General features: G+C 40.6%; 1 protein-coding gene across 1 annotated transcript; it reads right to left on the minus strand.

Moving 5' to 3' along the window:
* Positions 1–13834: 13834 nt before the first annotated feature.
* xcr1a.1 (chemokine (C motif) receptor 1a, duplicate 1) lies at positions 13835–15112 on the minus strand (the record flags this gene model as incomplete). Its single annotated transcript, XM_084473526.1, has 1 exon — positions 13835–15112. One exon carries the CDS (start codon positions 15110–15112, stop codon positions 14129–14131), a length of 984 nt encoding a protein of 327 aa, XP_084329652.1. The 3' UTR covers positions 13835–14128.
* Between the last annotated feature and the right edge of the window lie 782 nt (positions 15113–15894).

Genomic DNA, 15894 nt, shown 5'->3' on the forward strand with positions numbered 1-15894 from the left:
GAATCATGAATATTAGGGTTAGGGTTACGATTAGGGTGAGGGTTATGGTTAGGGTTAGGTTTAGGGTTAGGAGTCAGCGTGTGAGTTTGTCTGACAGGCTGTCTGTCCAATCCTAGCGCTTGAGGCTGAACTTTTTCCTGATTCCACCTACGAAAAACACAGTTGCGACCGGGGAACATAGTGTAACGACCCTACCGGTAACTTAAGAATGTCCAGTCGCAAGTTCTTGTTAACCGTTTATTCGCTCAACCTGGTCACCGAACCCGGAAAAACCAATACACACACAAAACCACCGGTTCACCGGCACACCCACCTGCACCCGCAACGCTTCCACGTGCAAGCCCCCACCCTCCTGTTCTCCCAAGCCCCGCCCCCAGCCGACCCGGCGACCCACTCCCCACACCGACCGGCAAGTAAACCCCACAACACATGCACATAGAACCGGCACAACAAAGTAACACAATGCAAACACATAACACAAAACACACAAACTCCCAAAGAGTCTCAGGGTCGCTACACTATGTTCCCCGCTTTGTATGTGACCGGGGAGCGAATGTGTTTTTCGTAGGTGGAATCCGGAAGAATCATGAATATTAGGGTTAGGGTTACGATTAGGGTGAGGGTTATGGTTAGGGTTAGGTTTAAGGTGTGTTCACACCGAATCGGGCGAATTTTTTTTTCGCCTATTCGCGCGACAAGATTTGATTGACAGCGCGAAATTTTTCCACGTGAACGGCGAACGCGTTCACGTGGATTCGCGCCGCGAATAATTCGCCCCGCGAATAAAGTTAAAATATTTCAACTTCTTCGCGGCATTCGCGTTGAAACAGCCAATCAGCGTTCACTCCCTGTGGGTAACGTGGGTGAAGTAACGTAAAACAGCCAATCAGCGTTCACTCCCTGGGTGACGTCACGTAACAGCCAATCAGTTCACTCCCTGGGTGAAGTAACGTAAAACAGCCAATCACCGTTCAACCGTTCAGTGAACCGCAGCTTGGAGGAGAAAGTGATTGTTGCCGTTTGCGACTCCCGCTCTATATCTACATATAATATATAAATATCTATATCATATAATATATACGATATATATAATATCACGGCACAAAGCGGTGTGCGCCTCCGGATTATATTATTAACCCATAAACGACGGGCTCTCCCTCTTCCACAACAGGTACAGACACACATCTCGGCCATGGTTGATGAGAATGAATTGGCATGAATGACCGTTGTCAGGCAAAAAAAAAATTCGCCCCGCGAATGCACACAAAAATGCACAGCGACAGATTATGATTTGTCGCGCGGCAACATTCGCCTATTCGCGCGAATAGGCGAAATGGGACAAAGTGCGGTGTGAACACACAGTTAGGGTTAGGAGTCAGCGTGTGAGTTTGTCTGACAGGCTGTCTGTCCAATCCTAGCGCTTGAGGCTGAACTTTTTCCTGATTCCACCTACGAAAAACACAGTTGCGACCGGGGAACATAGGTACGCTCCCGATCTAACTCTAACTACTACCACAGGTAACTCTCTCGTTACCTATGGTGAAATGTTGGGAACAGACTTTGCTATGAGTAGTCGGCTGAAAGGCCCCCCCAATAATTCTAGCCAGCCATAAATCTCTCCTTCGCTGGCTCAAATCCTCAGTTTGTCACGTATGTTAGGAATGTCAACTATGCCAACAATATGGCCGCCGCGAGCGCGGTGACGTTTATAGAATAAGGTCTAATAGCCACGGACGTATGTAGAAGAAGACAAGCAGTAGCAGGCCTATAGCCAGTACCGGCGTTCCGCACACGCAGAACACGCACTGCGCGTAGGGCACCAAGTGTCTGGGGGGGCACCAAAAAAATCTGTCTCGTAAAAAATCATCATCATAATAATAATCATAATAACGTGATATATTTAAAATGAGCATGTGTAAAACGTTAATAGCAATACAAAAGTAACATTTGCTTGAGAAAAAGATGCGTCTCCTGTGCAGCCCTCTCTCTCTCCCCTTGGTGCCCCCCTCCCCCACATCCCAGTGGTATGTTCGATTAGATCATTCTCAAGTTTGGCAGACACCTGTGTTTGGACATGGCCTCGAAAAGGCATCAAGAGTCGGGGGCGGATAAGAGAAAAAAGAAAGACAGCGAGATGATGCACGCACGTCGATGGCAGGTAAGACAATGTTTTAAATAAAAATGACTAATTCTGTAATTTAGTCCTTGTATGAATGTCTATGCTCATGCCAGGTAATGTTAACGTTACCGTTAACGTCAACAAACTAACGTTTGCTCCTATATTCTTTTAGCCATCAGAAGTCGTCAGCCAAGTATTAGCCAAGTTTACTTATATAGTTCTACTGCATTTCAGGACGTTTATTTGGCGTTTGTTATGTAGCCTGCGTTATGACGTTATGCATGGTTACTGTGAACCAACGAGTGTGCAATTGTGTACTGTAGTGGAAAAAGTAATGCTACAGATGATACTTTAAAGTAATGAGTTGATGAATGGAGAATGGCTCCTGGTAACATGAATTATGAGAAAGCTTGCATCTGCAGGGCGACATCTGCAGGTGAAACTACAAATGAAAGAAAATAAAGAAATCTTAGTTATGTAGATCCCCCCTCCCTTCACATTCATAGTTTTCAAATTATGTCGATTTTTTTTTATTTGTGAGCCATCAATTATTGTCTTAAAGGTAAAATTGTTTTAAATGTTGTCATGCATCAGTGATTTACACATTGGCTTACATAAACCTGTAATTAATATGTAATATTGTTTTTGAATCAAGGTGCAAAACTGTATTTCAGTGTACAATCCCTGAGTATTTTTTCTTGTATTTCTGAATGCAGGGTCAATGCTTAGATATGTGCAAGGAGTTCCTCAAGACCAGGAGGAAGATTTAGATGATCAACCATCCACCAACAGTTCAAGCACACATCATCAACCACCAATCTCTGCAGACTCTGCAACAGCACCTAGCCCTGACCAACAACCATCAACTACTAGTTCAGGACTTATGTTAATGTTTGGTGCTATTGTTAATGCAAAATTAGTGTAGTCTTTTATCAAGATTTTAATTTCTCTTTATTTGCACATTACATTTTGCAAAACATTAATGTTGAGAAGTTATTCTGGAAATAAAGAGAAACGTACTGATTTTCGGGGGGGCACCACAATGCATTTGTGCTTAGGGCACCCAAATGGCTAGCGCTGGCCCTGCCTATAGCCCTAATAATAGCCTATAACTTTATTTGGAAATCCCCTTTCCAAAGCAGGTTACAAAGTACTTTATACAGCACACAATAAACCCCCCAAAATAAAAAAGATTCTGTCTTACCTGAAGCAGTTAAATGTAACCTAGCCTTTATGACGGCCGCTAGTAATCAACCCAACGACGCGATGAACAATATATCTCTGACCGGTATTAGATGGCAGTTGTACTTATATGAAACCACTTTGTTTTTGTTTCAACCTTTGTACACACCCAGGCGTGGCATTGCGTAGGTGTTTCCAAAGATTTTCTGATATGATGGAGAAATTGTGACATGCCACTGTCCTCTGTTGGACTTCTGTGGTACTGAAATCCTAATACAACCCTTGAACAAATGCTTCTATGTACTCAATACATCACTAACTGTAGTATTTGTTTGATATAAGACTCATATCTTATTTCCATTAAATCCATGTTCATGCTTCCCTTATTTTCAACTGCCTAATAACTTGCGTAGAATAATTTGTGTACTTGTTAGTGCACCTGCTTGAACCACACATGCATGTTTCAACTGTAGTATCCAATGTGACTGCTTCCTGATAATAGTGCTGTTGTTTATGAGGTAAACAATGGGGTCAATAACACAGGTTTCACACCAATCTCATCAAAAAAGCATACTTTCAACTCAGTTAAGTAGAGGATACAGCAAGAGATGGCATTAGGCCTATATATGTTACATTTTTATTAGGAACAGGGTCCCTCTTAAAATATATTTTATTTTTATGATATGAATATTGTAATGACGTGGTCGCTGTGTTCAGTGGGCCGCAAGGGATCCTGGGGGGGGTCGGACAATAGCTAGTTGGACCTTTGGCGCCCTCCTGGGTCCACCTCGGTGACGGTGTCTATCCCAAAGACGTCCTGACCCGGTCGCGGGAGATTTTAATTGGGTCGCCAATTAAATATATATTAAAAAATTTAAAATCAAAATAATATATATATATATATTTTTTTTTTTCAATCCAGTAATGCAGAAATAAACTGAACGCTGGACCTGATATGCGCGTTGCAATCTCCTCTTGTACTTGACTGGAATGCAATACTAAAAAGCAAGCAGGCCCACCTATCACATTAGCCAGGTAAATAGCACATAATGTGCCTAATGAGAGCTGACGTACAATAGACCTGATGTTTATACTGTGAATACTATGAATTACTACATCATACATTTACTTAGCATTTACTAACCCTTTACTTACAATATGTTTATTATTTGTCTTTTTAATTCCGTTTATCCAATACAGTTTAAGGTGTTACACAGACTTCATTTCACGAGGGACAAACTGGCAAGAATTTACCAGGGAGCTGATCCGACTTGCCCTAGATGTAAACAGGTGCCAGCCAACATATGCCATATGTTCTGGTCTTGTCCCAGGCTCAAAGAGTTTTGGACCAACATTTTTGAAGCCTTCTCATCCATCTACAACAAAAATATAGAGCCCGGTCCTCTGGCAGCCATTTTTGGTGTGGCACCGGGGGAAACACAATTAACGATTGCTCAAAGGAAAGCAATAGCATTCTCTTCATTGTTGGCCAGGAGACTTATTTAACTGGATAAAGGCAGCACCGCCAACACACAAACGGTGGGTAGAGGAGGTGATGGCACACCTAAAATTAGAACATCTTAGATTTACTTTGCAGGGCAACACTAAGAGATATTCTAAGGTCTGGCAGCCTTTTATTTCCTATTTTGAACGTGAGTTTTCATCTGCTCCAACATAATTGGCAGCTTCTGAACCCCCCCCCTCCCCCTTTTTTATTTTTTATTTATTTTTATTATTATTTATTTTTTTAAATTATTATTATTTTATTATTATTTTTTTTTTTTAATGATTATTACTATTATTATTATTGTTGTCATTTATATTTATGTATTTATTTTTAACCCGAGAGTGTCTGGACCACACGGGTGGTGGGTATGTCTGATGTCTAGTAGTAGGATCTGTCTTGTTATTGTTCTGTCTGTAGTTTAGACCTGTACTTGTGATGTATGTTTTGAGTCCTACTATTTTGTTTAAATGGGATGTCTGATGTTTGAATATGAAAATCAATAAAAACACTTTGATTATTATTTAATTCCGTTTATCCTTACTTTATTACTATTTCAATCTCTACAGTCTTCTGCTGAAACACCTGAATATCTCCCCCGGGGGATTAATAAAGTTTCATCTTATCTTATCTTATATGTGGTTAACAAATTGATTGTTTACTGTTCAAAATGATTGATTAATTGACTACTTGATAACAATAGCTGCACTTAAACACAAGCCTACATGTTCGGCATGAGCATTGTTGAATGCATAAGTAGTGTAGTGGCGATTTGTCCTCAATAAAACAATAACGACTGGTCAAGCAGGTGAAGAGCACTCCATACCTTTTTAAAAGGCTTCTTCCTCTTTTGACTGCGATTGGGCCAAAATAATCAACTCCCACATTTGTGAAAGCGGCCTTGTCTGGCATAATCCTCTCTTCAGGTAAGTCTGCCATCTTTTGCTCTCCAAGTTTTCCTCTGTGGCGTCTACACACAGTGCATTCTGTTATTGTCCTTCTTGCTGCAGAATTGGCACTAATGATCCAGTATTTCTGTCGAAGTCTGTACAGCATGTGGTTTCTACCAGCATGTCCAAGTTGTTGATGAATGTGGCGTATAATAAGCTGGGAAACATGCAGGTCCTTTGAAAGGATAACAGGATGCTTGGTCTCCGATGGTAATGCAGATTTCTGCAAGCGACCACCAACTCTGATAATTCCATCCTCCAGTATAGGGTCTAGCTTGTACAGAGGACTGTCCTTGGATACGTTTGAGTCGCCTTTCAATGAGGCGATTTCACTCGCAAACCTGTTTCTGAACAAAACAAATGATCGCCTTTTCTGCTTCATCATAATCTTGTGGAGTCAAGTTTTTTCCTACAAGAGTGGCTTTAAAACGCTGAAGTTTCTGTTCCACAGAACGTTTAACTCTCTGGCGTCCTCATCGCTCTCTGCGGCTTTGAGTTCTTTCCTCTTTTTTTTTAAGCTGAAGGAACCAGGCAACAGACACTTTGTTTCCTCCATGATGAGAAGTACTTCATGAAGTGGTTTGTGGCATTATCTGCATATTTGACTATGGTATTCACTTTTGACCTCAGGGTCAAAAGTGAAATGCTCATTATACTGGTGTACTGTTCCAAAAAATGCAGGCAGTCACTCCCATTATCTGTTTTTCCTTCTATGCCAACTTCAAAAGCTCTAATGAAGGATTGAAACTGTAGCGGATCACCATCAAACACCATCAAACAAATATTTCTCATTGGCAGAGCAGATGATAGATTTTGCTGAACCAGCAATGTTGTGATGTCATTCTGACGCTGCATGATGTTCACAATCTCATTTTGGGTGTTATGGTTGCTTCCTAGATTGAGATAGGATTCATGTCCACACTGTTGAGCATCATGAACCATTTGTGTGCCTCGTGCTGGAATATCTGTTGCAGGTCTGAAGTCAATTTGTGTCACAGCCGTTTGTTTAGGCCTGACAACCAGTCCTACAGACTGAGGTTCACCCAGAATTTCACTTTTGTTTGCATTTTTTGGAACAAAAAAATTGCATGTGAATTCAGTTGGCTTGTTATTGAGCTTGGTTCCTTTCAAAATAAGAGTTCATTCCGTTGGATGCTTTAGAACCACACTTTGAGTTGACTTCCAGCACACAAAGTTTTGCATTGGCTACTGCCAGTTCGGTTTCCAGAGCAAACCTTTCCTTTTCTTTTCTTAGTTCCTCTTCTTTGGCTTCCAGAGAATGTTTCCTTTTTAATGCAGCCATTCGCTCTGTTAGTGCTGCTTTATCAGCTTCAACCTTTATTCTTGCGGAGGAAGTGGAAGATGAGGCTTTGGATACATGAGAATTGGCTTTGTAATGAGACCCCTTAGGACATGAAATGTTTGAAACACTCAGTGCGTTTACATGACACTCAAGAAAGTCGATTTATTGGCTTAGTCCAACTATGATTGGATTACTAAGATGCATGTATACACCTTAGTCGAGCTATACTCAAATCGAATTGGCTTACTCATAGTCGAGTTAAGACCCCTAGATAATGCGATTCATAGTCGAGCTAAGCGTGCATGTAGCCAATCGAATTGGCTTATGCGTTGATTTGCATTCTGCGCATGCTCGAGACCTTTTCCCGGGGCGGTGAGCCGGAAGTAGAAGGAGACGATAGTCTTGTTGTTGTTGTCGCTGCCGTCGGATAAGGGATAACGAGAAACGGCGATTTATTTAAAAAGGTGGCGCAGAAGATGGAGGAAGCCGGTGAATGTAGTTACCCCCTATAAGAATTGTGTCCCGGCCGCGGGAGCGCGCATGGCATGCATTCATTAAAGGTGGAAACACACGGACACTACGCTTCCAGTTCACCCAAGGCTGAATTAAAAGTACATGTTTTCTAAATGTGGGTCATCAACGAGGTTGTAAAGTAGTAACTTCGGGCACATCTGTCAAAATAAATGTTTTTTTCTCCCGACATGTTTACAATCTTTATTCATTCCTTGCGATGCGGCGGGGAATGCCCTATACGGACGGGCGGCGGAGGGGCTGCTCCGGTGGGAGAAAGATGTTTTCAGCAGACAGCTGTCAACTAACTTTGGGTCGGCGATTTATTCAAAAATCTGGCGCAGAAGATGGAGGAAGCTGGTGTCGTGCCAATGTAGTTACCCCCTATAAGGAGTGTATCATCATCAACGTGCATTCAGTACACACTACGCTTCGATTTAACCCAAGGCTGAATTAAAAGTCCATGTTTTTCTAAATGTTGCTCATCAACGAGGTTGTAAAATAACTATGATCTTTATTCATTCATTGCGCCGCGGCCGAACTGACGGGGGTATTCTCTGATATTATGAATCTTACAGACTGCGTCGGGTTCTCAGACTCTCTGGTACTTCCACAACAAGTAAAGACTCCTAGTCGGGTTTATCTCGCCCATGGGCAAAAGGAATTGGGGGAAATTAACTTTGGCTTTGACTCTCTGAAGTCCAGATTGAAACGCGACATGGAGGAGAAAGCGATGTTTCAGCAGACAGCTGTCAGTTCACTTTGGGGCCATATCATTTCTCCGACGCTCCATTGTTCCGACCTCTCGGTCGTATGCGGACTGCTCCGCCGGCAGAGCAGCCGGAGGAGTCGGCATACGACCGAGATGGAGCGTCGGAGAAATGATATAGACCCGAAGTGAACTGACAGCTGTCTGCTGAAACATCGCTTTCTCGAATGAGTTTGTTGTTGCTGGTGACGTAAAGAGGTCAACCGGCGGCTCTATTACCACTAGTTGAAATGGGCACAGCGCCACCTATCGTACCGGGGCATGACACGCTTCGGCCAATGAATTGATTTACTCACCGCCATGTATACGCGGACAATTGCAGTTGTCCAATTGAGGAGCATAATCGAGCTATGGCTTTAATCGAATTAAGCTGTGCATGTAAACGTACTGACTGTCCTCTGGATTAATTCCATCAGAAGCAACACTTTGGTTTTCTGGAGGTTTGTTAACTTTTTCTTTTGTTTGCGCATATGGGTGACCAGCATCAGATAACCAGTTATTGGCTTCTTCTGTAAAATCACAAAACGTTTTCTTTTTTGCATGAAAATATTTATTTTGTCTTTCAACTTCACTCTCGGGTAGGTTTAGATTCAAGAAAGATTCATGTGTTTCATTTGCTTCCTCATAGCATTGAATGAACTGACCCAGCTGATATTGCACTGCATGCACATCGTCAGTGGATTTCATCAAGACACACATTTGTTCCATGTACTTTTTTGCTTGTTTGCATTTTAGAGACCTCTTTTTTTTGGCACGTTTCGATGTGGAATGCCAAGCCTTTGGCTGTAAGCTTCACGTTCCGTGGTGTAGCGGACACGGAAGCAGTGTCGCTTTTTGTTTTTAACACAGTGTCGGACATTTCCATCTTGTCTCAAATCCGCTTCAAACTCATTTAATTGGCGCACCTTTTATTTTCCTCTTTAACACAGAACATTGTCACACATCAGACATCTGGTTTACATCTGCGCTTTTATGAATGAATGTTCTATGAATGAGCTTATCTGGTGACGTAGTGGGCGTCACTGTGGGCATCCTTACTGGCTCGTAAACTTTCCGACTTATTTAGGCAAGGCAAGGCAAGGCAACTTTATTTCATACACAAGGCAGACTCAAAGTGCTTCACATATAAACATTGTCATACAATAAAATAAAATAATAGATAAGTAAAAAGTAAAATAGATAGAAAGTAAAGGCAAAGTTAAAAAAACAACATTTTAGAAAGGCAAAGTTACTAATTAAAAAAAAAAATAGAAGCATTGTAGATTTAAGATTTAGCAGAAAGCTAAAGCAAACATAAAAGTCTTCAGTCTTGTTTTAAAAGCTGTCAGAGTTGGGGCAAGTCTTAAATCCTCAGGGAGTTTATTCCAGCTATTTGTTGCATAGTAACTAAATCCTGCTTCCCCATGTTTCGTGTTGACTCTGGGGATAATTAACAGATTGGTCTCAGAGGATCTTAGTGGTCTAGAAGACTTATGTAGTGGAAGCATATCAGTTAAATATTTTGGCCCTAAACCATGTAGGGATTTATAGGTTAGCAACATGATTTTAAAATCAATTCTCTGACATACAGGGAGCCAATGTAATGATTTGAGAATTGGTGTAATATGTTCAAATTTTTTGGTCTTTGTTAGAACTCTAGCAGCAGCATTCTGAACAAGCTGTAGTTGCCTTAGAGTTTTTTTTGGGAGACCTGTAAGGAGACCATTGCAGTAATCAAGCTTGCTAGCGATAAAGGCATGTAAAAGTGTTTGTAAGTCTTCGGTAGACATGAGCCCTCTAAGTTTTGCTACGTTTTTAAGGTGATAATATGCAGATTTTGTAACTGATTTGATGTGACTGTCGAAATGTAAATCTGAATCCATAATAACCCCTAGATTTCTGGCTTTGATTGAGGTTTTCAGGGACAGAGAGTGAAGGTGTTGGGTAACTTTAAGCCTTTCGGTTTTAGCACCAAATACAATTATCTCGGTTTTGTCCTCATTTAGTTGAAGGAAATTTTGGCACATCCAGTCTTTGACTTGCTCAATGCACTGGCACAACAGATCTATGGGCTGATAGTCATTTGGTGATAGAGATACATAGATTTGCGTGTCATCAGCATAGCAGTGATGGTCAATATTGTTATTTTGCATGATTTGCCCTAGTGGGAGCATGTAGATGTTGAATAGAGAGGGTCCTAAGATCGAACCTTGTGGGACTCCACATGTCACGTTTGTTGATTCTGAAACAAAGTCGCCAATGGAAACAAAGTAGTTCCTATTTTGTAGGTAGGACCTAAACCAATTTAAAACTGTGCCTGAAAGCCCCACCCAGTTTTCTAATCTGTCCAAAAGTATTGTATGGTCTACAGTGTCGAATGCAGCACTGAGGTCTAGTAGCATTAGTATTGAGATTTTGCCAGAGTCTGTGTTAAGACGGATGTCGTTTACAACTTTAATAAGGGCGGTCTCAGTGCTGTGAAGGGGTCAAAATCCGGATTGGAAGGTGTCATAGCAACCAGTTGATGCCAGGAAGTCACTAAGTTGCTGGAGGACAACTTTCTCAATGATTTTACTTATGAAGGGTAGATTTGATATTGGTCTGTAGTTGTTAATAATAGAGGCATCTAGGCTCTGCTTTTTTAAAAGGGGTTTGATAACTGCAGTTTTTAAGGCTTTTGGGAAAGTGCCTGATTGGAGAGAGTTGTTAACTATTTGCAATATGTCTATTGCTAGGCAGTCAAAAACATTCTTAAAGTGGTTGGTAGGTCAAGTATCAAGGCAACAGGTGGATGGCTTCAGTTGTGTCACAGTTTCCACAAGAGTTTTAGAGTCTGTGACATTAAAGCATGTCATTGCCACGTTACTTTTGCCTGAATATGGTGGTAGTCCAGCATTTTTGTTTAAAGTGGAGACATTGATGGCGCGTCTGATGCCTTCAATTTTATCAGTATAAAATGCTGCAAACTCATTACATTTCTGAGTGGAATGAAGGTCAGGTGGAATTTGTGTTGGGGGCTTGGTCAGTCTGTCAACAGTTGCAAATAGGGTTTTGGCATTATTAGTATTGGTTTTAATGATATTGGAGAAAAATGTTTCTCTAGCACTTTTTAAGTCTAAATTGTAAGCACGGAGGCTCTCTTTATAGATGTCATGGTGTATATGAAGTTTTGTTTTACGCCATATGCCTTCAGCCTTCCTGCATTCTTTTTTCTGGGCTGTTACAAAAGCAGCTTTTCTCCAAGGTGCCTTTTGCTTTCCAGAAATCGTTTTAACCTTATAAGGTGCAATGACATCTATGACTTTCAAAATTTTCAAATTAAAGTTTTCTAAAAGATCATCAGCAGAACATGGGTTGAGAGGTGGTAGCAAGGAGATGGCCTTTTTAAAAAGTACATTAGAATGTTCATTGATATACCGTTTTTTGACAGTATTTGATTTTGTCTGTATGTCGGGAATAAAAGATATATTAAAGAAAACACAGAAATGGTCAGACAGTGAAGGATCAGTCACAGAGAGATCTGAAACATTGAGACCCTTTGTGATAACCAGGTCTAGATTTACACATCAACTTGCTTACAGTGTGAAACAATGCCTCGAGCACTCCAATAGTGTTACCGTTTTCCAATACGGCTTCGAGAGGGAATCTTTTCACATACCGATCAGTTGTTTTTGAGTGATGTTCGTCGGCCAGCGGCTCCAGGTTGCGAGGTGTCTTTTCCGCATCAAAGGGAGAGCGATCCAAACAATTTAACTGTCCAATGTCCACTTTGAGGGGGCTTTCGTCGGGGGGGAATACTTTAGGGAGGTTTTTTACTTTATGTAGTGGCGATTTGTCCTCTCTAAAACAATAACTTGAAAATTAAGAAATCAAACAAAGCAACGTAATCAAAGTAGCCACTGAGGCACCAGGGGGACGAATCTTACACAGTGCAGGGAAAGAGTCAACTGTCCAGTCATGAATTTGGGTTTCTGAAGGTTTTTTTTCCGATCTTCCAAGCAAACAAAGCAAATGTGCACCAGTGGGAACTGTCAATCTCCAATCACCTCATCTCCTTCGTCTCTCCCGTACAACTGGTAAAAAACCATGACCCTTCCCAGTGCCTGTCTTACCTATGCCCGCCTACCTCTATATATAGGCTAGTAATCATTTCAAAACAAAAGCATAAACAAACTCAAATTAACTTTAATTTATAATACAAATGAGAAAATAAACATAAAATAATCATATTATTTTATATTAAGCAAACAAACTAAATAAATGTTTTACAATTAAATCTTACAACTACATAGCTCCAACAGTGTAATTGCTGACAATTTGGGTGCCCAAATTGGTACCGGTTTGGCTGGTTTTATAGAGAGCTTTTCTGGGCAATATATTTGTCGATTTTGTACTGCTCAGAAAGTAGAGATACAGTCAAAGGACGTTCATTCAGGTGCTTTTCTCTACAAACCAAAGAAATACATAACGCACATCTGAAGATTGCACAGGATACTGAAACGAGTTGCTTTGGAGTGAAGAGAGCTTGCCCTTTAACTGAACATCTTCAACATTTTCACGTCAGCACAGGCTACCCCCCAGATTTAGTGCACGATTTGTTTGAGGGTATTGTCCCATTTGAACTAGCCCTGTGTTTGAGCATTCTGATCTCCAAGAAGTATTTCAGTTTTGATTCTCTTAACACGCGTATACTCAAATTTCCTTACAAGTGGAGTGACAAAAAAAATCGGCCTCACATCAAACCTGAAACCTAAACACCACTATCTTGAGCATTACTCACACTTGATCAGGTGCTTTGGGTCTCTTGTGAGTGTATGGACGATAAGATTTGAGGCAAAACAGGAATTTCAGGAATATTGCACTTACTCTGGCAAACAAACACCAGCAATTGATCAGTTATCGCTTGCATTCATCATTAGATGGCAGTTGTAGGCCTACTTATATGAAACCACTTTGTTTTTGTTTCAACCTTTGTACACACCCAGGCGTGGCATTGCGTAGGTTTTTCCAAAGGTTGGATATGATGGAGAATAAATTGTGTCATGCCACTGTTCTCTGTTGAACTTCTGTTGTACTGAAATTCTAATACAAACCTTGAGCAAGTGCTTCTATGATGTACTCAATACATCACTAACTGTAGTATTTGTTTGATATAAGTCTCATATCTTAATTTCCATTAAATCCATGTTCATGCTTCCTTTATTTTCAACTGCCTAATAACTTGCGTAGAATAACTTGTACTTGTTAGTGCACCTGCTTGACCACACATGCATGTTTCGATTCTTTCAACTGTGACTCCTTCCCAAGAATAGTGCTGTTGTTTCCTAGGTGAACCATGGGGTCACCAATCACCTCAAAAAGCATATTTTCAAAAGTACTTCAGTAAAGTTTGAAGAAACAGCAGAAGATGGCATGAAATTAACGACTTGAATGAATGAATTATACATATTGATGCTTACATAATAGACAATATATTACATATTTATTAATAGATTAAACCCTTCTAACAGTCAAAGTTATCTTCAAAATGCAGGCAATATGAGTTCCAAATGTATGACAACAAAAAATAAATTGTAAATATTATCATTGGAAACAAAAGCAAATGTCTGTATCAAATCAAATGAAAACTGAAAACAATGAACAATGCATTTTGATTTATCATTTGTTTATGACTGATGCGTATTCAGATTCATTAAAGAAATAATTATTTCCTAGTAAAGTATTCGTTTTCACAAAGGAATATTAATCAGTGAGATTGAAATCAACATTTCTCAAACAGTATTTAAAAAGCAGCTTGTGTCCATTTATCTATTTAAATGAATGGATTGGATGCCTCTTCTACCTTACTTTGATGGCAGGACTTCCGATACAAGAGGGATTTTAGATGCGTCCTAAACTTTACACCAACAAAGGCGTAAAACACTGGGTTGAGACAACAATGGGAGAACGCAATAAGTCTGCAGACAAAGAACGCATAATCAAGCCCAGTGCTCACATCACAATCATCGAATGGTGGAACCAAGTGATGAGATAACCTTCTCAGTAAAATGACCACATTGTATGGTATCCAACCAAGGAAAAACACAGCCACAATACCGAAGATCAATTTCAACGTCCTGTATTTCCTGTGGGACCTTGTTCTCCTGATCGTCCTCACGATCCTCACATAGCAGAAACTCATGACTGCGAAAGCGGCGAAAAAAACCATGTTCTGTTGATAGGTGCCCACATTTGTCCATGTGGCATCTTTGTATTGGCAAGCGTTTGTTGTCCCGTTTCTGTGAGGGAGAGGGATGACAGTGCTGAAGAGCATCGAAGGCATGGCTGCCCCTATGCTGACCAGCCACACAGTGATCGACACAGCAACCGCATAGCCGGCTTTCTGACTGCCTTGCTTGGACAAAGGGTGGACCACGGCCAGATACCGGTGGAGGGTTATGACGGTCAGCAATACAACACTGCTGTAAAATCCAGTGTAGAAGATGAAGCTCACAATGTTGCAGAGCATATCTGCCAGGAACCAACCCCAGATGTGGTAGATTGCCCAGAATGGCAGTCCGGCAGTGAATAAAAGGTCAGAGATTGCAAGATTGAGGATCAAGATGTTGTTAAGAGTCTTGAGGTTTTCATATAAGGCCAAAATGACCAGAACTAGAATGTTGCCTATCAGACTCAGTATGATCACAACAGAAAAAAATACAGGAACTGCTATCGATCCAAATTGGACCAAATCTCCTTTCTCACAAACCTCATCGTCATAATCAAGCTCGCCGTTGTCGTAAGAAGAGTCATTCATGGTTGTTTCTGGAAAGAAAGAATTGGTGTTGCTTGGACACTAAAATAATGATACAAGTTTTGAGTCAAAATGTTGATATGGAGTTATGGTAACATACCTAAAGCCACCTCTCTGTGTTGCATGTCAGACTGTCTCATAAAGGAAGCAGAATTATTTTTAACACAACAGATTCTTGGTTCCTTTTTCAATACACGTATAGGTAAGGTAGCCCCATCTGTGAAGTATCCATTGTAAGCAAACGCAGAATTTCCCGTTCCTGATGTGTGACGCCTCACACATCAGGACGCCTACCTTGCCTTGTCCCCCACCCTAGTTCCCCATTAACCTCGATGCATTTAGCCTCCTTCTCTGAATTCTCAATAGTTCTCTTAAACATTATAGTTATATCAAACGAAGAGCAGTGAGCTACTCTGTGAATCAACTCGTCACTTTATTAATTAAGCAGATTTAAAAAATAATAAACCACATGTGCTAATGATATGAGCCATGTGTAATCCAATAAAACAAATCCCTATTCCACATATATGGTTAAACATAAAGATGTGACATGCATGAGCATAATGACAATCACTTCTACTCAGACAGTAAGCATGCATTAAAACAATTGACAACAATACCACTGTATGTGATTGTGTAATACATTCATGAAGCAGAAAGTGTTTGACTCTGACTGTAGTATTAACTAGTAAACTTTAACATATAAGTCAGTATGAGTAACCTTACCTTACCTATAAGAAGCATGAGCTTTGGTTAGTAATGTTACTATTCATTTTTTAAATTAT

The sequence above is a fragment of the Micromesistius poutassou genome (genome assembly GCF_964030765.1).
Source record: "Micromesistius poutassou genome assembly, chromosome: 9".
NCBI lineage: Eukaryota > Metazoa > Chordata > Actinopteri > Gadiformes > Gadidae > Micromesistius > Micromesistius poutassou.